Source organism: Lampris incognitus, chromosome 8, assembly GCF_029633865.1.
Source record: "Lampris incognitus isolate fLamInc1 chromosome 8, fLamInc1.hap2, whole genome shotgun sequence".
In the NCBI taxonomy this organism is placed as follows: domain Eukaryota; kingdom Metazoa; phylum Chordata; class Actinopteri; order Lampriformes; family Lampridae; genus Lampris; species Lampris incognitus.
Genome location: NC_079218.1, coordinates 28,510,556 through 28,534,008, shown reverse-complemented (window position 1 = coordinate 28,534,008; position 23,453 = coordinate 28,510,556). Strand labels below are relative to the sequence as shown.

Below are 23,453 nucleotides of genomic sequence, written 5' to 3'. Positions count from 1 at the left end.
AAATTTGTAATTTGTGATATTGGGCAATACAAAAATTGACTTGACTTGTATAGTATCCTTTTAAAACAGTATAATGTTTTAACAGTATACTCAGTTAAACAAGAAAGGATATGTTTAAGGACGAGTTTATAGGAATCACAAAATCAAGCTTATAACAAAATAAATCGACAAAAATACTGATTAACTGTTTATTTAACCATCACACATCTAAACACAGAATTTAAACCTTTTTTTTTTACAACCCACACGCTCTCAAGCAGAGTATGGTCCAAAAACTAAATGGATATTCACACCTTGGGGTACAGAAAAACGGGATTGCTGAATGTAGAAGGCTGTTCGTTTCTTTTTATCTTTACACTATTTTGTAAGATCTTTATGTCTTCTTATTGTATGCAGGTATGGATGCAAACATGGTGTTAAACTGTCGCTGGAGAACAAAACAGATTGTCATATGAATAGACAATGAAGCGTCATCTTATCTTTTGAGATCGTTTCCTGTCAACTAGCCCCGCCCCACTGCAGGACTCTTCCTTGGCAACAGATATAGCGAGTCCTTGGCAACCATACCAAATTGCTTTTTCGTGTTTCCTTTCTCGTCGAGAGGGTTTACTGGCAAAAAATAAAAGCCTTTTGGAGAAAACACTATTAGATATAGCTTGATATTCTGTTTTTTTTTCTTTCTTGTGTGGTAAACCTAATTGTAACCCTAATTCCATTATGAGTGTAGATTACTATGCGGTCCTGGAAATAAACAGAAACGCAACTGATGCAGATATCAAAAAGTCGTAAGAGGAATTTAAAAATAACGTTCCGCCAAACTTTCTGTGTGCGCTTATGTCTTAAAAACTAATGGCCGGCGACTTGATAATGTCCTTAACCTTTTCTTCTCCGCTCTCCGCAGATATCGACGTCTTTCTCTGAAGTACCATCCGAGCTCAAACAGAGGCCCCGGAAGCGCCGACAAGTTCAATGAACTCGCAGAAGCCTACGACGTCCTAAGTGACCGTAAGTGGCCCAACAATCGGGATAAAATTTAAGCATCAGGATCAATGTTGACAAACAGGATAACCTGATTATCCATCGTCAGTAACAAAGCTATATGACAAAACTGGCTCATGGATTTATTATCAGAGAGAGATAAACAACCATTCCCCATCTTTCATATGTGGCTACTGGCTAGATAAAATTCAATTCAACTCCACCGGATGTTGTCGTTTCTATAGATATCCAATTGACATTTGTACTCAAGATAATAAGTTGACTTGACCTATGATGTGACTAAACTATTCTATAGAATGCAATGAGCAGTAATATGGTTAAAAGTTAACGTTTAGACGTGGAGGGTTATGGCTATTGCTCTCTGGTAGGCTTGCATACTGTTACCATTTAGGAATGAAATCGGACAATTATATTTATTGGGCGAAAGCATGTTTTCGACAAACATATGAATCAAGGGCTATCCTGTAAGGTTAATTTACCGTTTTCGACCAGATGGCATTGGTCTACATATATGAAAATAATTTTCTTGTTTGAATTGTGTTAAATACAAATGAAAGTTGAAGTGAAAATCAAATTCATCTCGTTTGATTTTCATGATACATTTAGTGTAACATGGGCGGCACGGTGGCGCACTGGTTAGCGCGGTTGCCTCACAGCAAGGTCCTTGGTTCGAGCCTCGGGGTAGTCCAACCCTGGGAGTTCGTCCCAGGTCATCCTCTGTGTGGAGTTTGCATGTTCTCCCCGTGTCTGCATGGGTTTCCTCCGAGGGCTCCGGTTTCCTCCCACAATCCAAAGACATGCAGGTCAGGTGAATCAGCCATACCAAATTGTCCCTGGGTATGAATGTGTGTGGATGTGTATGTGGGCCCTGTGTGATGGTCTGGCGGCCTGTCCAGGGTGTCTCCCTGCCTGCCGCCCAGTGACTACTGGGATAGGCTCCAGCATCCCCGTGACCCTGAGAGCAGGATAAGTGGTTCGGATAATGGATGGATTTAGTGTAACATTCGCTTGTCATTGTTTTTCATTGTTTTCCGTGTTTTTCATAGTCAACAAATAACTTTGAATTCAACTATAATGCTGCAGTAATGCATGGCAATGCAAATATAATACATATTTCTTAATGCATGACTATTTCATCAAATTTAACTTACCATAGTTATGACAAAACAGGTAGGTTGATTTCTTTTTTATCCAGTCCTCATCTTCACCCATTATTTTAAGATGGATGCATTGATTCCAGTTAAGACTAATCACAGCATGTTGTGTTTACTGTAGATGTGAAAAGCTTTCTATTTCTGAAGTCAGCTATCATGCCATGTTGAGCCAGATAGCGATTTTGAATTGTAGTTAGTGCCATAGCAGAAATTTTCAAAAATGATATTTAAGTGTCATAGTGAAAATAATTCAGTCAACTTTGCTATCATCCATTTCATCCATCCATTATCCAAACCACTTATCCTGCTCTCAGGGTCACGAGGATGCTGGAGCCTATTCCAGCAGTCATTGGGTGGCAAGCGGGAAGACATCCTGGACAGGCTGCCAAGCAATCACAAGGCTGACACACACGCACATTCACACTTACACACATTCACACTTAGGGACAATTTAGTACAGCCGATTCACCTGACCTGCATGCCTTTGGACTGTGGGAGGAAACCGCAGCACACGGAGGAAACCCATGCAGACACGGGGAGAACATGCAAAGTCCACACTGCGGACGACCCGGGACAACCCCCCAAGGTTGGACTACCCCAAGGCTCGAACCCAGGACCTTCTTGCTGTGAGGCGACCACACTAACCACTGCGCCACCCACGTAAAACAATTATGTCTGCATTTTTTTTCAGTAGTGCCCCCACCCCCTACCTCTCTGGTTCACGTTGCCCTCACAGCAAACCTCGTTCCACAGGGAACACAGAATGTAGCAAAGTAATGATGACAAAAGGAAAGAGACCGGAAATGTTTATCGTGGGCAGGTGAGAGAGGCGTTATTACCAAACACAACCCCTCTCTACAAAATCAGACAGTCTGCTGGAGTAACCACACAGCCGTGCACTTCATTTGTATTCATCTTGCTTTGGCTTACAATGGCCCACGGGTCACTATGTCCACCAGAAAATTGGTCCAGCAAAAGACAAGCCAGTATCTGGCATTCCAACCATTTGCCTAAAACAGTGCAACACGTCTCCTTTGCTTGGAATTCATTTGGCTGTTTATAGTGGTTGGTTGAATTTTGTGGCTATTTGAGGAACTGGAAAACTCGTTCACATGATTCAGAGCATCTTAAACATGGTTAGTAAGTGATATGTCCGGTTTACACAGAGCATGAAAAAACTACAGGTCCTTGCAAAATGGAGTGTATTATCACACTGAAACACGAGATGGCAGACTGGTTTCAGACAATCTTTCATGTGAAGACGCGAGATGCAGTGGCGACACCAGCCCATAAACTGACATTTGCATAAATCTTACCGAATAAATATGAGCATACTGGCGACTGAAGCTTCACTCGCCCAGTCTGAAACGTTCAGTGCTGGGAGTGTACGTGGGCAGCATCCTTTCAAAAAACTGGCCCTTGGTCTTCTGAGCCTGGCCGACACAACGGGTAGAACCATCTTTTTGCGCACTCAGGTCAGAAAACATGGCTGGGCAGAGGGAAAATACCGTTAGTAGATACGTTATATTTATTAACACATCACTTATCTGTTATATACTCTCTGGCTACCATACAAGTTTGCGTAGTGGTTAAATTTGCTGGTATGACACCAAGGAGGTAACTAGTTTTCACATAGCTAGCCAAACTAACGACATTTTTTTGTCTTTTGTTTGTGTTTTCAAATGTGTAATTTTGCAACTGTGATTTTGTATGTGCTTTCTAATTGCTGCTGCCTATCTTAGCCAGGTCTACCTTGAAAAAGAGGTTTTTAATCTCAACGGGATCCTCCTGGTTAAATAAAGGTTAAATACATTTTTAAAAAAATATTTGCAAGCAAATCGCAATTGTAAAACTGCTTCTTAGCATTACGGCTGCCGAATAAAACACTCAAACACAGATTTAACCAATTTGCCTTAAAATGCAGTGCTCACACTACGTATTTTAATCCTGCAAAGAATCCTGTTTGATAAACTATAATATTTGATCAATCTAACCTCTCTACTTCTACGGGAGGAAATAACAATGTCGAGAAATCCCGCGAAATCAACTGCGCAGCCTCGTCCTGTCGCACAATGACTACGTCATGTGCTGACGCGTCGCCGTTGATTCGCCTGTACTCCGCCCCTACTCTGCCTCTGATTGGCCTACCCTAACCGTAACCAACTCATTTAAAATAAATAAACAACAAGCAGGGGTCTTTTTTGCACAGCGGACCGATTTAATAGAGACAATGTTCTTGCGGACCGGCCGGCAGGAGGGAGGGACGGGGGTAGTCAAGACTGGAATATAGGTTAGGTTTATAAATCAATAGCATCATAACATTTAAGGTAAAGTTTGGACATTTTCCTTACATGCACATATTAAAAACATTGCGACTCACTAATATCACTAAATCAATGGGAGCTCTGGACTTGTTTTGCTGCAACAAGACGGTCATGACATGCGAGTCATGGGTCGCACTAAAGCCATATTTTAGGTACAACTCGTATTTCCTTTTGAAGGAAGCTTTCTTCTTTCTTCCCAACCCAAGAAACTCAAGCAACGCTTGTTTATACTCGTGATAGCTAGCTAGTAGCAACACGCACGTCGAGCAAGTAGGTGGGTGATGACGTCACCATCCTCATCCTGTTGTGGCGTGACAGGGAATGGTGAGGAAAGTTGGAGCACAGCCAGACCGTGCCAAGCATAGACATAAAGAGTAGACGCCGCATTCGCTGTTGGGGCGCGAGAAATACGGCCGCCATCTTGGACCGGTCATCCTACGAGTTGCCTAGCAGCAGAACACACGACTGAGAAAGATGCCAGAACACTGTTGTGTGTCCTGTATCGTAGCTACATGTATGACGTTTTCAGCAACAATAAAGGCGTGGAAATCAGTTTGGTATTCAGCGAGTTATGATTGATTAACTGCGCTGATAGTTCATTGCGCCTGCCAAACACATTACACTGAGTGGAGCGGGTGACCGGTCCAAGATGGCGGCCCCACGGCTCGTCAGCGCCAATAGGTAGTAGCGGTCGATGCGGCGTCTACTCTTTATATGTCTATGGTGCCAAGTTCCAAGTTCAATCACATTGTTTGCCGCAAATGCTTTGCGGCCCGGTGCCGGTCCGTGACCCGGTGGTTGGGGACCGCTGCTCTAAAATATTAAAAACACTGGCTCAATAGTAGCGGCACTGCCCAACTTTTGTTTGAGACGATGGATGGATGGATGGATGGATGGATGGATGGATGGATAGATAGATAGATAGATAGATAGATAGATAGATAGATAGATAGATAGATAGATAGATAGATAGATAGATAGATAATATGACTAAAATTGGTCTGATTATTTGATTTGTAACCAGAGGCAATGCTGTAGTAGATTATTGCTTGTAATTATATATATTTTTCTTTTTTTATTACAGCTCGAAAAAAAGCAACGTATGACAAATTTGGAGAGGAGGGTCTAAAAGGAGGCATCCCTGCAGAGTTTGGAGAAAATGGTGCTTGGACATCTGGATATGTCTATCATGGAAACCCAGAGAAAATATTCCGAAAGTTCTTTGGAGGTGACAATCCATTTGCAGGTACAGGAAAAACAACTTTGATTGAGACCCTGGTTTATGCTTAAGACAGTTACATGATTTTGATGTTTCATTCAAATGTCCTACCAATAAAAATATGATATTTTGATATTTGTAAGACTTCTACTCAAAGGATGGAAATGAAGTTGCAATTGGATATAATTGCCTGCAAGGCAGAGGAGGGAAAACCCATGATTCCCCAATAGAAAGAGATCTTCAATTGGCCCTGGATGATCTCTTCCATGGATGCACCAAGAAGATTAAGATATCCCGTAGGGTAATAACCATTTAAGATAATCATGCTATCATATAGAAACACCTTTCTTAATGTCACCCTTGTCTGTTGACATCAAATAATAAATTTATCTGTAAACGTTTGTAGGATAGCTCCTTGAAAGCATAGGGCAAACATACCTTGCACACAATGTAGTCACCCTGATGCCAAATGAGAACAAGTAAATCTAATTGAAGTTCCATTTGAATTCCCAAGCAATTTAGGTTCCACTCTTAAGCTGTTTTTGATTATTTCAGACAAATCAAATCCTTTAGTCAACTTGTGACTTAGAGATGGTTATTTGTCGATAATAATGATATATTTGTCGAACAAAAAATATTTTCATCGTAACATTCCAAGTGTTTTCAAAATACTTGAAAATAAACAAAGTATTCAAAAAATCAAATTAAAAACTTTTCGCTTATCTTCGAGGAATAAATTCCACTGCCTGTTACACAGATAGCGAGAAATGTATTATTCTATCCCCATTCACTCCCCTCACTGGTTAAGCCTTGTTTTTCTAAACAGGTTATGAACGAGGATGGATACACATCCAGCATCAGAGACAAGATACTGACTATTGTTGTGAAGCCTGGATGGAATGAAGGCACAAGGATAACTTTCCCCAAGGAAGGCGATCAGGTAAGAAAATTACCCAATGCAAACAAATACTATTAGGGAGACTCAATGTCTTTATACATGCTCAATAATCCTGGTAAGGAAATTACAATACGTTGAATCAGTTCATCTGGGCACAACGTTATTGAGAGAAACATTTCATCACTCATCCAAGTGACCTCTTCAGTCTCAACTGACTGCAGGTATTGTTTATAAGGGTGGGGATACCTGCAGTTAGTTTAGATTGAAGAGTTCACTTAGATGAGTGATGAAATGTTTCTCTCAATAAACATTGTGTCCCGATGAACTAATTCAACTTTCTGTGATATAAGGGGGGCTCTTACCAGTTTTAACAAGATTATGTAACATACATTTCAGTTATCTGTCTTGTTTGTTTCATCTAGATGTGTTAAAGTTGGATATTTAAAGTTTTTTATATGTATTTTGTTGATTTAATCTAAACCTATGACTTTACACTGGGCGGCTATGCAAACTGTAGTGAGCAAGAAAGCCTTTTCATTTTCAATGATTATACCAGGGACAGCATTTTATTTACTCAGTGACATTTTATGTTGACTGTTAAACATAAGATAGATAAAACCAGCTTTTTTCTCTCAGTGGATCTTAAATGAGGCCAGGTTGTATATATTTAATTTGCCCAACTGCTTTTTTGTGGTTGACTGACAAGTTCCTGCATTCTCTTGTCTGCACAGCATGGGCAGTGCCTTTAGTCTACGCTACTGAAGTCGTAGTCAAAAAATGTTGTCATAGAAAGTTGGCAAATCTGAATTTGCCATGATGTATATTTTGGTGCGCTGAATTTTACTAGCGTAGGCTTAACCGGGCAAGTGGGTGTGTTGTGTCATTTTCACTCAGTTAAACCCCTTCTTTTATTGCGGCATGTGATTATGTAACAACTCTCAAATTGGAAACTTACAGAAATACATAGTAGATACTGACATAAATGGTGCATGAAATAGGATCTCACACAAAGGGTAAAGAGACACATGTCGATAGATAGATAGATGGATAGATAGATAGATAGATAGATAGGTAGGTAGGTAGGTAGGTAGGTAGGTAGGTAGGTAGGTAGGTAGGTAGGTAGGTAGGTAGGTAGGTCCAAACAGACAAATTAATTACAAAGGTTTAGCAGCCCTACCAAGCTACCAACTTACCTGGCTTTCTCTTTTAGGGACCAAATAGCATTCCTTCAGACATTGTGTTCATAGTGCGACAGAAGTGTCATCCCTGGTTTGTGAGACAAAACAATGACCTCCTCTTCACAGCCCAGATCTCCTTGGGAATGGTGAGTCTGGTTAAATAGAGGCACATCTTCATCTGCAATGGAAGAACTGTAATCCCTTCATTTACCCATTATATCTGATATAAGCTTTTTATCTTCAAGAACTCGTAGGGAAAATGTTTTTAGAAAGCCTTGTGAGATTTAGAAACAGTTGAATGTAGCAGGTTTACTCTATCTCCTGCAGGCCTTGACGGGGTTCTCTTTGGATATAGACACACTAGATGGCAGGATACTCAACGTTCCTGTCAACGACATTGTACAGTGAGTGCTTTGCCAGGTTGAAAGCAAATATTAATACGGGTTTGCATAGAAATTCTGAGTCAAAAATTGTGCTGCTCTGTTTTGTGTCCCAATCCTGAAACTGTGGTATTGCTTACAATTATTGCTAAAATTGCCTTAAATTAGCAAAAACAAGAAAAAACAAAACAACAAGCTTACCATGTAAATCTTTTGCATGTAGTTGAACAAATCACTGTGTTTTGGTATTGTGATTATGACACATCAAAACAGTGATTCTACTGTAGTATGCAGTAATAAATATAACCTACGTGTGACACAAAAATTCATTTATTTAAGTTTACAGTCACCATATTCAGCTCAAGCAGTTTCTAAATTGTACCCTTAAATTCCTTTAGCAAAACAAAAAGAAAATGTGTATTCGAAAAATGAACAAGGGGTTTGTTTTTTAATTGACATTTTCTCTGTTCCACCCAGCCCCAAGTACACCAAAGTGGTGACAGGTGAGGGCATGCCACTGGCTAAGGATCCCTCACAACGAGGAAACCTTATCATCAGTTTTGACACCACTTTCCCCCAGAAACTCTCTGCTGAAAGGAAACATCTGATCAAACAAGCATTAGCTTTCTGATCCAACAATCACAGCTGCATTTAAGAGTAAGACGTAAGATGTTGTTAAGGTTAACCACTGACATTGATTTTATTCAGCTGTTGTTTTTTATTATTTAAAATGTCATGAAGTTACATATATGTCATCATTGCCATAATGTACAACAAAACATTTGTTACAACTGAAGTCAAATGAATGGTAAAATATGAAAGTGAAACAGGAACTATAAGACCGTTGATTGTGCTGCAAATGTGTGCCTGTTTGTATTTTGACTATTTGTATGTATTTTATTTTTTATTTTGTACCACTGGGGAGTTATACTTAATTTCATTGTACAGCTGTGCAATGACAAGTAAAGGTATTCATTCATTCAAAAGGAAAAAGGAAAAAAAATTATTTAGCAACACAGCTGTAATATCGCATCGCCCTTCAGCAAGTAAAGAACTGCTGTTATTGAAGCGTAGTTTCCCAATTTTGATGCGCTGCCATCATGGCCCGTTTCATCTGCTCATAAGTGACAAACATCACAACGTTCCAGGAGCCCAGACGTAAGAAAGATGGCATGAACCTTAAGAGAGAGTAAGAAAGAAATAAAGATGTGCACAAATATTATTCTTACACATTTTCTTTAAGTACAAGAAAGAAGCAGATTTAATCCCACTGGGACACTTCCCTACCTAGAGAAAAATACCTTCATTGACTGTTTCAGAAGATATTGCTCACCCCTTGTAAAAGGCGAGGGGTCCCTCTTTGGTCAACATGGCAACGGTGCAATTGAGGACATTGTTATACTGGCCAAGAGAAGAGTTCATATATCTGGTCTTGACCACATCAACCGGAGAGGCAATCACAGTTGTGCATAAGCCTGCTCCAAAAGCTGATACGAAGTGGCAGGGCAGATTGTCTGTGGAATAATTATTTGAGGGTACTAAATGTTTAAGCTCACCATTCTGAATATAAAATAACTATGGTCCTCCTGCTGTATACAGACATATTATACGTCATGCTATTGACAAATGAAGGCCTTGTTTCACCTGTCATGGGGGTGGATTTAAGAAGTGCATCTTTGATGAAGTCATACGTCACCAGTTCCGTGCAGTTAACAATTGCATTACGTGCAATGTTTGGAGCTGTACCTGTAAGGCAGAGCATTGTTTGTACAGATATAATGATAAATATAGCCGCAAGCGGCGATTAATGGGGTCCAAGCAGTATTGCAGCCGCCATGTCTCCGATCTGTTTCATATTTGGTACGTGGCTTCTATGGGCCACAAAGAATAAGCCTATCAAGTTTAATGAAGATTGGCCATTCACACTAGCAGATATTAGCTGCTGAATTTTGATTGGCTGTTTGGCAGCCATTTTGGTAATCCAGCCAATCAACACTTTAGGCAATGTAGCCAAATGGGTCCAAGTATAAGTATACCAGATTTCAGATTTTTTGATCAAGCGGTTTTTGAGATATTGATATGTGTCAGTTGTAGCGCCCCCTATGGACGAAATTTCCCAAAATTTGGCATGCTTCCAAAGAATGATGTGATTGTGCGTGACAAGGTTCATTAAGTTGGGACAATCACATCACTAGATATAGGCAATACAATAATATGGGCCACACCTTAAATTTTGATTGACATGTTACTTCGAAATGGAATGACATATCAAAATTCGTTTGGTATGCGTCATCTGGAGATGACGCATACCAAATGTTATGCGAATCGGATGAAAAGCCTCAGACAAGTTCATTTTACTTTCATGGTGGGAAAATTTGGTAGGCGAAATTGGCACAAATGGGTGCGTTAGATTCGGGAGCTTTCGCAAAAATTCCGTAGAGAGCCCGAGATATGACCCAAAACGTAAATGTGCTTATTATAGCGCCCCCTAGAGGTGTATCAATGTAATATTTCTAATGTAAGATCGTTAACAGGTCTGAAACCTACCTACCAAGTTTGGTGTCTGTGCAACGTATAGTTTTTGCTGCCCAGACACTTTTAGGGAAGAATTTTGCAGAAACAACAACAACTAGATATGACAATGTCGGATTACTTGGGTCGCCTGTGTCCTAGACGATTACCGTAATTTTTTAAAATGTCGTAACACTTCCATTTCTTCAGAAACATGTGCTAGAGTTTCCAAAACTGGACCAGACGGTGTCTGATTTCTTGCGTCCTAGCCGACTGCCGTAAAAAGAAAAAGTATGTCGTTAAACCCAGGTGTCCTGGCGTGTGGTATGTAGAGCTGCAGCGCTTCCACACCAAATAAGTCAAAATAGCGGGCAAACTATATAACTGACATAGGTGGTCCCAATAGTAAGGTTGTTGAGCACATTGAGATGCATGGGTCGATTAAGCTTTGTGTTGATCTGACTTATGCTGTGGGAGTTATGGCCTTTTAAGCATGACCCTTTGTTATAGCGCCACCATCTGGCTGACATGGGTGATTTGTAGTGCCAGAGTAGTGGGGGGCCGCATGAATCCACCTACCAAATTTGGTTGGTCTAGGACTTATGGTTGCTGAGCCTCAGACACTTTTAGCTGAGAAACCGCGCCCAAACTAATACAAGTCAAAATGGCGGGCAAACTATATGGCTGACATATGTGGTCCCAGTAACAAAGTTGTAGAGCACATTCAGATGCATAGGTCTGTGCAGTTTTGTGTTGATCTGACTTATGGTGTGGGAATTACGCATGACCCTTTGTTATAGCGCTGCCATCTGGCTGACATAGGTGATTTGTGGTGCCTGAGTAGTGGGGGGCCATAGGAATCCACGTACCAAAGTTGGTTGGTCTAGGACTTACGGTTGCTGAGTCTCACACGCTTTTAGTGGAGAAAAATAATAATAATCCTAACAAATACAATAGGGTTCCACCAGCTTCGCTGCTTGGACCCCTAATGACAATAATCTGGCTGAAACACACTGAACCTGCAGGTTCCACATTTAGGTTGAAGATACCTTTCCAAAGGCCATGAATGCCCTCTTCTTTAGCAATGGTCTTGTAAGCGTCGACGGTACTATGGTAGCGTCTGACAACCCCAGTAGACCTTGCCTGCGCCTGGAAGCGGACTTTAACTACATCTGTGGGTTGTGCGAAAGCAACTGCCATGGCACCAGTGGTACAACCTGCTAGCAGCCGACTGCCTATGCCCACGTCTGAACCAGAGATGAGAAAAGAGGACGATAAGGAATCTCAAAGCACAACACAGCCTTGACTGGATGAAAAACGAAATGTAATTCACAAGTACTTACGATCAGAGCCTTTAGTGTAGAACTGTTTGACAGAGTCATAGAGACCGATACGGATAGAGGCGAAGGTCATCTGTCTCTGGAGTCCCGCCACGAGTCCATTGTAAAGGCTCCTCGGACCCTCTGTGCGCACCATGGTGGTGATGGTGCCAAAAACTCCCTGGTACCTCACTAAAGGGCTGTTACCTGTGGCTGCAGACCCTCCAGCCTCCCCCTGGATCTGTGCAGGATAAATGGTCATGATGGCTTTACAGACACAAATTGGGCATCAGGGATGTAGAAAATAACAGTTGTGGTAGGGAGTTCAGAAAATAAAGCTACAAGATATGTTGTATCTTGAAAAAGCTTCTCAAAGGTTTGAGGCAGTTAGAAAAAGTTAAATATGATGCAGAAGGTGTCCTGAACATACGCAAAATTATGTGACCATTTAATGATTGCCCATTTTTCACTCATGTTCTTGTACATGTTGGTTTTGGGGTCTCAATCGATGCACTCAAAACATCTCTTTTATTCTTGAACTTTGCAAACGGTACAGAACTAAACATCTTTCACGTGGTTGAAAATGTATGCAAAAATTTACATTTGGTTATCACCTACTGTCAGTTCTAGCAAAAACTTGAACATTACATATCAGATTCAAAAAATGCAGCTCCTTATGATAAAAAAGCAAGAACTGAGGTAGCCTTGTTTCTCATTTCATAGACTGTGTATTTACATCAAGCTGGCAGCCAGCTGATAATGATTATAAGTATTTAAGTATGTATAACCCAAATATTAAACAGCAGGAGGCATTCGTTGGTGATATGAGGAAACTGTGTTAAGGTGGAAGGCTCTTTTTAGTGCAGAAGTAAAAATTAGAACGGAATAACTCATGGCACAGATAGCAAAGAGCATCAGATTTTGTATTTCTACAGCCTGCAAGGACTCGAAGAAGCTTCATCTGTAAACGAAATCTACCATCATAAAAACAAAAAAGAACACACACACATTAACTGAAGGGATGCAGGAGAACTGCATGTTTTCCTTATATAACCCCGGCACGGGCTTTTCTCCCTTCCACTTCCTTTGTATGGGAAACAGTGTCATATCAAACGCCACACAAAAACCTATCACTTTAAAGTCACTCCGCTTATTGGCAAATAGTTGGATCCCTTGTGAAAAGCGACGTAAGGCATTTAAAAAAAAACAAAAAAACATCATGGTCCACTGGGAATTTCTACGATGAACGCCAGTAACTTTGTATGGAGCTGGATGTGACTTTTCTCTGCAAGGCTTGGGGGGGGGGGCATAGACAGGAGTCACCAGCTACAAACATCTCTTGCCGTTTCTTTTCAAATAAGAGCATGTTCAAATGTACCTGCAGCCGCACTTTGGCTGTGTCCAAGGGGAAGGTGAACAGGTCAGCAATGCAGGCCGCAGTCCCAGCACCGACAAACTTCACCGCTGCTGTTGGAGGAACATCTGCAGGCCCAAATCCAACCATTTCCCCCCCTTTTTTTATGAGGACTGGAGAATGGCGTGAATGGAGGTGACGTGAACACAGAGCAAGGAACGCAAACTAAGTCTGAAATTAGAATTAGGATATGTCATACAACAAATTATAGTTGCTAAAATATTTGAGATAGCCATCCAGATATGAATTGATTGCATATTCTAGGAAAAGACCATTTTTGCCACTTATATTGCTTGCCAACTTTAGAATCGGACCCTGTGGGCAACATGCACGTCACAGATGAACTAATATACTTAACCAGGACCTTATAGTTGATCTACATCCAAATGATTGCATTGACCTTGCTTTTTCATGCACGATCCAAATGAGTTCTCTCTTGCGTTGAACTTGATGTACTATTGTAGTTCCACATCTTTGCCTCAGTCAATTCAATTAGTACCTAAATAGAGTGTATGCTGAGTGAGCAGTTTTGCGATGCTGAATTAATTAACCACTTTTCAATGTCTTTTGGCAGGCCTGTATACACCTGCAAATTGTCCTTCAAAGTACTTTCCTTTGAAACGGGCTGTAAAGGGACATGTGCTTCTCAGTAAAACAGAACAAAAAGAGGAAGTGAATGCATAAGATAAAGGTAGATTGAATGCAATGAAAAGCTACCCTGCAAGCTACACAATTAAAGGGAAAAAAAGAATAGGGCAGCAGTGCCAGCTTGTGAGGTTGGCCAAACAAGGCCAGGCAAATAACAGAGTACAAACAGGAATCATCATATTCTAGGTGAGTACATCTTAGTCTAACATGTGCTTTGGTGCTGTGCATTGTAATAGGGCTTACCTTAACTGGAGCAAATCAGGACGGCCGTATCAGAGATCAGGATTCTCTAAAGGTGTCCCTCTGGCTGAATTTACTACCAGCTATGAACTGGCTTTCTTGTTCTTCCATGGAAAAAAGTTTGAAGTATATACACCTAAAAAGCATACTCCAAATTCTGAGGAGAGATCAAGAAACTTTTGCAAATGAGGATTGACGGCTGACAAGAAGTAACATCAACAATGCCAATGTCACGACACAACAATTATACAACAACATACAAACAAAAGCATACAAATGTTTACCTTGAATAGAGGAAATTATTTGAAGTAAAATCCCTCTTAAGATCTGATGCCCTATTCGATTGAAGTGTATGAATTTTTGGGGAGGACTGAACTAATGACTGGGCTGGGTACAATAATTTGGGGAGGAAACAGCCGCTGCTATTTATACTCCCATTCCAGGTTGTTACATCACCACATGGCAGCTGTGTGCGGCTTTTTCTAAAGGCACGCTGTATGGTCATGTAATGTGGGGCCCCCCTGCATTATATGTACTTGACAGATACCCACAGTTTAGACCAGTAGACTATTTTAAAAGTCTTTGTGATATTTATAGCCTACGGTTCCTTTTGACAAAACAGTTATTTTATGCGAACTTTTGACTATTTTGAGCCCCCCAAATACCCCCCCCTTTCTCTCTCTCTCTCTATATATATATATAACATTTTGTTTTGGAAACCGTCAATGGTGTTGATGAAAGTGCTCAACAAATGAGGAGCGGAATATCAATATAGATGTAGGGGAAAAAATGTAGGTACTTGTTACCTGTGTTAAAAGTTTTTTTTCCTACATCTACATATTCCAGGAGCCCAGACGTTATATATATATATATATACACACACACACACACATACATATACGTATATATATATATGTATATATATGTATATACGTATATATATGTATATACGTATATATATGTATATATAGATAGATAGATAGATAGATAGATAGATAGATAGATAGATAGATAGATAGATAGATAGATAGATAGAGATATAGATATAGATATAGATGTTGATATTCCGCTCCTCATTAGTTGAGCACTTATAACACCATTGACGGTTTTGGGAAAAAACGTTATATATATATATATATATACACACACACACACACACATATATATATATATATACCACTATGAATGCTCAACCATGATATTTATATATCAATATAGATGTAGGAAAAAAACGTTTAATACATAGCAGTACAAGCTTGTTTCGTGCGTCATGCACTCGTCAGCTGCTATGTGCGCGACGCACGAAACAAGCTTGTACTGCTATGTATTAAACGTTTTTTTTCCTACATCTGTATTGACATTCCGCTCCTCATTAGTTAAGCACTTCTATCATATAGCGTTTTTTCCGAAACCGTCAGTGGTGTTATAAGTGCTCAACTAACGAGGAGCAGAATATCAATACAGATGTAGGGAAAAAACTATTTAAATTTTTTTTTCCTGTATCTGTGTTGATATTCCGCTCCTCATTAGTCGAGCACTCAACACCATTGACGGTTTCGGAAAAAAAACGCTATCTATACATATATTTAAACACACACACACACCACATAATCATGCCCACCTACTGTTTGAGAAAGAAGGAGGCTCTGGTTAGGCATATATCTCTGCTACTCATACTTCACTGTGGCGAACAGAAGAGAGGACAGCACAGCGTTCAACCACTTGGGCTCTGCCTCCGGTCTCAGACCTACAATCACATAAAAATGTGTTGTTGATCAATTGTACTAACCGAAATGACAAGCCACATCTATGTGGATTACACACTGGACGTAAACTGGTGCAATTTTATCTCCTGCTTCATGTAAAAAAAATTTTTTTTTAAAAACTCATTTGAGCTAGCCAGTTATCTATTCAATAGTCTGTGCTTTCTTGTTTTTGTTGGGGTTTTTTTGTACTTTGCTGAGTCATGATGAAAAGCCAAGACCCTACATCCATGCAAAATTAGATCCATATGCTCAGACAGCGTCTCACCACCTCTTTCCATTCAGTACTTCTCCCTGTTGTGCGTTAGCTGTTGTTCCTGCACTATTTCTGCTTCATTGATTTTGTAAGAGCTGTCTTGGCAATAACAAATTAAGGTGAGTTTTTTTTCCTTTAAAGTTTACTGCCAGAACGGAAGGTGTGGTCAAATAGTTCTACATACAACCGTTTACTGTACAAATACAACATCAGTATAATCCTTTTATATCTCCAGAGTTGTTGAGGACACAGTTTTTAGCTTGATCATTGAAAACTTAGCCATGCACGACACAAAAAAAGCTAGATTTCCAGGCCTAGGAATGCCAGTAGAGTAGACCGAAAAGTAAACAGTTAACAGGGATTTGCATCCTTTGCAGTGGTTTCCAAAACTTGCTGAAAAATAAAGCATGGCAGGTAGACATGTGTTCATGTGTAAACGGGCAGTCCAGCAGTCCTGCCACTGACTTCAGTCAGACACTCCAAGAATAAGGCAGGTAGCCGCAGTTTGAGAAGGAAGCAGAGTTGTTGTGTTTTGAAATGGTGAATTTATTGATAAGAGATTTACATGGTTAGCAGCTTGGCATTACCCCCCCCCCCACACACACACACACAAACCACCTGCCCCTCCATATCCACTGTTCTAATGGGTACCCAACAGTAACCATAAAAAATCAAAACCATAGAAGTGTTCATGGTTTGGATATTCATGGATTAGCTGTTATCATAAATAACACAGCAACAGAAAGCATCAAAAATGACTTTGCACGTAATTCTTGAGGATTATAGCTTAAACTGAGGGACGACCCACAACCTTCTCCTGGGCACAATGAGACATGTACTGCCCTCCAACCACAAACAGAATCAGGAATTTTAAATTGCCACAGTGGTGATGAACTCCAAAGGAGCATGGACTATATAAAGATACGTTATGAGCTTGGCCAAACACCAGAACTCCACTCTACAGATCTCAATGTATTTTTCAATGAGCATCTTTCAACTGTGTCCTTGAAAGGAAATGGTGTGCGGAACAGTGTTCAAGTAGCATCTGAAAGACTTGTCAGAGAAGATGCATGAACAGTAGAGCTACCATCTGCATTTCGCCGCATTGTTCTTGATGAACGTGACCGACATTCCCTAAAGACAATGCACGGTGAAATGATTCAGTCCTCAACCCCTGTGCAGAACTGCATCCAGCCAGTATAAAACAGCCCGAAGTGACTAATACCAGCTCGGAAGTTGGTACTAAACTGCAAACGTTTCCATTATGTACAGAAAAACTTTCTATGTCCATTGCCCATTTTTCACAGGATTGGCACAGGGAGCAGCACATATATCTGAAACAGTGAAATAAGACCACTGAATGTTGTGCTTAACATGCAAAATGTGCCATTTCAAAATAAAAACCAACAAAACAATGTATTGTGCTATCAAATGACCACATTGGCACGTCACAATCTCAAAGGTGCCCCAATTGTCCCCTCTTTTTTTCACAATGTGTTTTCGTAATGTTTTATCCCTAATCCAGTTTCATCGCAACTGGTCATAGCAAACAATTGGAATTAATCGATAACCAAAATTGAAAATCTGAACTTTATTCAAATCTAGATGTCAAACATAGGCATAACCATGGCGTAAATGATATTCATATCGACTTATTGACCTGCAATAAACAATACTTACATCATGATGAAAGAACAGCAATGTAAACATAGACATTAATATATAAGACCTAATCACATTCACATTGTAAACATTTTATGATTTCTACATAATAAACGGGTACATCCATCCATCCAGCCATCCATCCATTATCCAAGCCACTTATCCTACTCAGGGTCGCGGAATGCTGGAGCCTATCCCAGCAGTCATTGGGTGGCAAGTGGGGAGACACCCTAGACAGGCCGCCAGTCCATCACAGGGCTGACACACATTCACACATAGGAACAATTTAGTACGGCTGATTAATATGACCTACATGTCTTTGGACTGTGGGAGGAAACCAGAGCACCCGGAGGAAACCCACACAGACACAGGGAGACATGCAAACTCCACACAGAGGATGACCTGGGATGACCACCAAGGCTCGACAACCCTGGAGTTCCAACCCAGGACCTTTCTCACTGTGAGGCAACCGTGCTAACCACTGCAGTGCCCAAATTCGTCAAATAGGCCCATTTTAGGGCATGTTTCTTACAAAACAAGGGAGAGATGGGATTTTCATTTTGATACTATTAGTATGTTCAAATATATATATATATATATGTGTGTGTGTGTGTGTGTATACACACACACACACACATTGGTGGTGTGTGTTTTCCTCAAGCTCGGGTCCTCTACCAGAGGCCTGAAAGTTTGAGGGTTCTGTGTAGCATCTTAGCTGTTCCTAGAACTGCACACTTCTGGACATAGACCTCAGATGTTGTTCCTGGAATCTGCTGGAGCCACTCTCCCAGTTATATATATTCACAAGCAAGCTAATTCTGGGAAATAGGAATCCCTGTACAAATCCTTCCATTTGCATTTGAATGGATACCTTGAAATTATCTTAATAATATAAATAGCATATTTCAAAACAAAAAGCAAAAAGCAAAAAAATGGGTACATGTCAGGAGAATATACGCCATGCTACATAAATGTGGTCACCATAGAAGAAAACCTTTTGTTGCTGGACTAGTTACATCTGTCTAAAGTGAACATCCAGCCTAAATCAGAGTTTTACATTGCCCATGTTCTTATGATCTTGGCCATCTCAGTCAGCATTTCTGAACATGCATAGTGCTGTGTAAAAGCTAAAAGCTGCATAACCAAAGTCTTTCATGTAATCAAAAAATGAAACGCACTTTGTGAAACCGTTGCTCCATCTAGATCTTATCGAATTAAGTCGCTGAAGGAAAATTCTTGCTTTATCCCCATACAATCACTCTGGATAAATGGCAATGTCCATCAGTCGGGCTGGTCCAGGATTTGCCTCTCTGTGACTCATCAAGGTAGTATTGTCACTTTTTGTTTCCATCCTTTGGATTGTCTTGTTTATTTTCATGATCTATGCACTAAGGACGCATGAAATTGTCCAATACTGCGAGAATCACAAATGCTAGCACTATTTAAGGCAGAAGTTTATCTTTAACTCTGTCTCTGTGCATCTTCAGTAATGTGTTTATATGGCCTTGACGCCTTTCTCCTATCACTTGGCCATCTCAGATCTCCATTGCTGAGATAGCCAACTGTACCATGGTGATGCACCTCCATGCCTGGCTGGCCGGTAAAAACATTAATGGTGAAAGGATGAAGGTTTTCAGAATGGTGACTCCCAGGACTGTTGTGCTCTGGTCATCGCTCGTTTTATCTGTTCATATGACACAAACATTACAATATTCCAGGACCCCAATCGCAGGAAAGAGGGCATGAACCTGATGGGGAAACATTACAAGTCAGTAAGATTAACCAAAATTTAGTATTTAATTTCTGCTTCATTTCTGTAGATCAGTGACATATAAAAACTCTTTAAGTGTACCTTGAAGATTACGTGCTTACCCCTTATAAAAAGCTGTGGGCCCCTCCTTTGTCAGCATTGTGATGGCACAATGTATAGCACTACTATACTGGCCTGCACCTGAGTTCATGAACCGTGTCTTGACGACATCCACTGGGGAAGCCACAATTGTTGTGCAGAAACCAGCACCAAAGGCTGCTGTAAAGTGGCACGGCAAGTTATCTGTAATGAAATACACACACAAGGACATATGGATTAGTAATACTAAAGTGTATGTGATAGAGGTACTAAGTAAAGATTGCACAACAACTCACTTGCAGTATCTGCAGAATGCATTTATTAGCATTCGGGCCTCACCTGTCATCAGGTCATACTTCAGAATGAGTTCTTTGATGATGTCGTAGGTTACTAGTTCTGCACAATTTACAATTGCATTACGAGTTATGTTGGGCATACAACCTAGAACAAATACAAAACATTTTTTTTAAATTACTTCAATGCCCATGACATAAAATTTCTAGATGAGAAAAAAAACGTAAAACAAACTGACATCTTTCACAAATTTTTCATGAATTTTACATAATGAAAGTACCTCTCCAGAGGCCCCGCACTCCCTCATCACGGGCAATTGTCCGGTAGGCGTCCATGGTGCCGTTGTATCGCCTCTCACCATCAGCCAGACGCATCTGGGCTTGAAAACGTACTTTTACCACATCTGTGGGCTGTGCGAATGCAACTGCCATGGCGCCTGTGGTGCAGCCTGCCATGAGCCGAACAACGATCCCAGCATCTGGAGAGAAAGCGCATTTGAAGTCACACTAAAGGAGTTACACATGCCATTGTAAGAAATCACTCGGTCTGTACCAGACAACCATGAACGGGACCAATTGTGCAACAACACTCACTCTCAGAGCCTCTGGTGTAGAACTTCTTCATGGAGTCATAAAGACCAATTCGAACAGAAGCAAAGCTCATCTGCCGCTGAAGCCCTGCAACCAACCCACTGTAAAGGCTTCTGGGACCTTCTGTACGCACCATGGTGGTAATAGTGCCAAAAACTCCCCGATACTTTACTGCATTGGCACCCTGCACTCCTTGGGACTCTCCTTGGATCTAGGAAATAGAATGATACATTCAACCATGCTTCCCAACAGATTAGAGGAGCATTCACTGAGAAATGTGGTCCAGTTAAAAATAAAGATTTCAAAGTTAAAATGCACTAAACCTCCCAAAACATTGGCCCTTATACCTGTAGTCTGACTTTGGCAGTATCCAGTGGAAAAGTTAAAAGATCTGCAAAGCAGGCTGCCATGCCAGCGCCAAAGAACTTGATCGTGGCAGTGGGTGCAGCATCTGTGGGTTTCATGCCGACCATTGTCTTTCTTTCTCAGGTTGGGCGCATCTACACAAAATCAAGGTCTCGATTGAGCAACAACCAGCGGATCTGTTTGCCCAGGAACTCTGTATCGTGTGAGGGGACACAGCAAAGAGAATCATTACAACAGGCCATCAAATCACAGAGAAGTATAAGAAAATTAAATGCCCAAATTCCCTCAATCAGTAGTAACATTAACCCATATATGTTTTTGTCATGCAGATGATAATCCCAAATTTGACCAAGCTCTCAAAGCTCTCAAAGCACCTGAAGTGTCCATGCTTAACACTGTGTGTAAGAACAAGACTTTCACGTTTCTTCTAGTGATAAACATGGGATTTGAGGCTGCTTTGCTGTTAAAACGCCCTGAGCCATAAATGCTGCTTGAATTAAGCAAGACAGCATACTCTTAATCCTTGTAAAAAAGAGGGAAAAAAATACATTCATTCTTAATTGTGATGTTCCAAGTATGACTGTATTCACTTGGGCTTCACTAAGGCTTGCATTTCAACACACACATATATATATATATATGTTGAAATGCAAGCCTTAGTTCCAAGTATGATTGTATTCACTTGGGCTTGACTAAGGCTTGCATTTCAACATATATATATATATATATATATATATATATATATATATATATATATATATATATATATGTATGAGCACTCAGGCATTAATAAGAATAGTATAGCATTTCAACTGGGTTTTCTACTTTTGAAAATAAGTGACATTACAACTTACAACAACCAAAAAGTGCACTATGAAACTAAATCTATCAATATTTTATTCCCCACATTATATTTATTTGCAATGCATGTTTACCTGAGCAGTTTCCCAGGATAATTATAATCCAGTACAATTCAAAATATACAAAATCCTTTAACAAATTAGTCCCTTTGGTGTCCTGGGCTCTTGCAGAATGATTACTGTCCCGCCACTAAAGATGCCCCACAATTTATAGTCGCCTTGTACGCACATGCCAGTATGGCAGGATGACAAGTTGAGCAAACAGAATACTCACTTGCTAAGTTTATCTCCTATGTTTACAGTCTATGAGATACAGGAGAACACTTGAGCAGTTGTTGATCTAAGCAGAGAGTAGCTTCAGTGGATTTATCAAACTGTACGGTGATTCAGTGATTCTTAATTCTTAATCTTAAAGTAGACATCTAACAATAATCAATATCGCTTTACATCTGATAGCCACACAATGTTGAATTCAAAGCTTGGGGTTTGACATTATAAGGTATTTTTCAGTTGTCAATTTAAATATATATATATATATATATATATATGTTTCTGAGCTTAAATTTTATTGTTTTTTCCACAAATTAAAGCACAGTACACAACTCTTGGCATGTCTTCCCCAAGTTCACATTTCATGTGACGATATGGGATTCATGTTACCACAAGCCAGTTCACGTGCCCAACAAAGGCTTACGTTATATTTCTATTGGCTGATGTGTTTGACCAATCAGACACGGAGGCTTGTCTGGATTCCAAGGATGTTTGCATTGGGAATTTGACTGACTATCTGGGTGGTGTGGTGGCTAGTGTTTGCAGCCTTTTGTCAGTTCTACTTCCTGGTTTAGGAGTTTATAGGAATTTCCCTGTACCCCCACCGCCATCCATAATAAAGTTACAAAATGTTCCAGGCATGGGAACCGCCATGCTTCTCAGCCAATCCATACAATGAGCGAGGGTGGGTGGATCAGGGCATCTGTGTGCAATCACTGAGCTCATCTGCATCTGGCTAAGGATGCAGTTATAAAAAGAGTTGTGACGGGTGGAAGTTTGTGGCTAATAAAGTAGTGGTAGGAGGGGAGGAGGAGTTGGGTAGGGTGGGGGAGAAGAGACCGTATTGACGTCCTAAGCATGCATGCCTCTATTCATGTGACTTTCCATGAAGGCCCCAGGTCACGGCCCAAGCAGGCCAACATCTAGTCACACGGTTGATTCTGCAAAAGGTTCTCTAAATGTCCAGATGTCCAGAGCTTCGCCTGTTGTTGTGTGTCAGCATGTTGATTGAATGTCGAAACTGCAACCTTAACTCTTTTTGACTATTTCTAAAATGCATCTCTCAATGATTTTCCAGTTCTGCAACATAGTCCTGGTGCCTTCATCAATGTGACTATGACAACGCTGTCACTAAAGAATCTAGCACATAGTCAAGGAATGAACTGCCTGTGTGTCAAAGGGGAAGCTCTTCAGTTTGTATATATTAAACCTTTATGCCAGAGGAGAAAAAGGAGTTTTGTGGAGATGTTTTCATTTCC

General features: G+C 40.5%; 3 protein-coding genes across 3 annotated transcripts; 1 reads left to right on the top strand and 2 right to left on the bottom strand.

The window, feature by feature from the left end:
• The first annotated feature begins 603 nt into the window (after positions 1-603).
• On the top strand, positions 604-8,783 carry dnajb13 (DnaJ heat shock protein family (Hsp40) member B13). Its single transcript, XM_056285428.1, has 8 exons — positions 604-785; positions 902-1,005; positions 5,562-5,723; positions 5,840-5,997; positions 6,523-6,636; positions 7,805-7,918; positions 8,100-8,176; positions 8,630-8,783. The coding sequence occupies exons 1-8, from the start codon at positions 718-720 to the stop codon at positions 8,781-8,783; spliced, it is 951 nt and encodes a 316-aa protein (XP_056141403.1). The 5' UTR covers positions 604-717.
• A 78-nt stretch (positions 8,784-8,861) lies between these two features.
• On the bottom strand, positions 8,862-14,669 carry LOC130117228 (mitochondrial uncoupling protein 2-like). Its single transcript, XM_056285423.1, has 8 exons — positions 14,569-14,669; positions 14,288-14,441; positions 13,361-13,567; positions 12,007-12,223; positions 11,713-11,910; positions 9,797-9,898; positions 9,486-9,666; positions 8,862-9,330 (listed from the first exon to the last, which is right to left on the bottom strand). Exons 3-8 carry the CDS (start codon positions 13,484-13,486, stop codon positions 9,213-9,215), a joined length of 942 nt encoding a protein of 313 aa, XP_056141398.1. The 5' UTR covers positions 13,487-13,567; positions 14,288-14,441; positions 14,569-14,669; the 3' UTR covers positions 8,862-9,212.
• Positions 14,670-17,887: 3,218 nt separating this feature from the next.
• On the bottom strand, positions 17,888-22,083 carry LOC130117229 (dicarboxylate carrier SLC25A8-like). Its single transcript, XM_056285424.1, has 7 exons — positions 22,000-22,083; positions 21,046-21,257; positions 20,702-20,909; positions 20,389-20,586; positions 20,154-20,255; positions 19,838-20,018; positions 17,888-19,713 (listed from the first exon to the last, which is right to left on the bottom strand). Exons 2-7 carry the CDS (start codon positions 21,169-21,171, stop codon positions 19,599-19,601), a joined length of 930 nt encoding a protein of 309 aa, XP_056141399.1. The 5' UTR covers positions 21,172-21,257; positions 22,000-22,083; the 3' UTR covers positions 17,888-19,598.
• Positions 22,084-23,453: the final 1,370 nt, after the last annotated feature.

What these genes read in the sequence shown, in the direction of transcription:
- dnajb13 (XM_056285428.1), top strand. Translation starts at nt 718, where the DNA reads ATGAGTGTAGATTACTATGCGGTCCTGGAAATAAACAGAAACGCAACT. An exon ending in AGGTGACAATCCATTTGCAG is followed by an intron (nt 5,724 to 5,839) that starts GTACAGGAAAAA and finishes GATATTTGTAAG; the next exon opens with ACTTCTACTCAAAGGATGGA. An exon ending in TCCCCAAGGAAGGCGATCAG is followed by an intron (nt 6,637 to 7,804) that starts GTAAGAAAATTA and finishes TTTCTCTTTTAG; the next exon opens with GGACCAAATAGCATTCCTTC.
- LOC130117228 (XM_056285423.1), bottom strand. Translation starts at nt 13,486, where the DNA reads ATGGTTGGATTTGGGCCTGCAGATGTTCCTCCAACAGCAGCGGTGAAG. An exon ending in TAAATCCACCCCCATGACAG is followed by an intron (nt 9,667 to 9,796) that starts GTGAAACAAGGC and finishes ATTATTCCACAG; the next exon opens with ACAATCTGCCCTGCCACTTC. An exon ending in CCCCTCGCCTTTTACAAGGG is followed by an intron (nt 9,331 to 9,485) that starts GTGAGCAATATC and finishes CTCTCTCTTAAG; the next exon opens with GTTCATGCCATCTTTCTTAC.
- LOC130117229 (XM_056285424.1), bottom strand. Translation starts at nt 21,171, where the DNA reads ATGGTCGGCATGAAACCCACAGATGCTGCACCCACTGCCACGATCAAG. An exon ending in CTGCCAAAGTCAGACTACAG is followed by an intron (nt 20,910 to 21,045) that starts GTATAAGGGCCA and finishes TCTATTTCCTAG; the next exon opens with ATCCAAGGAGAGTCCCAAGG. An exon ending in CCCACAGCTTTTTATAAGGG is followed by an intron (nt 19,714 to 19,837) that starts GTAAGCACGTAA and finishes TTTCCCCATCAG; the next exon opens with GTTCATGCCCTCTTTCCTGC.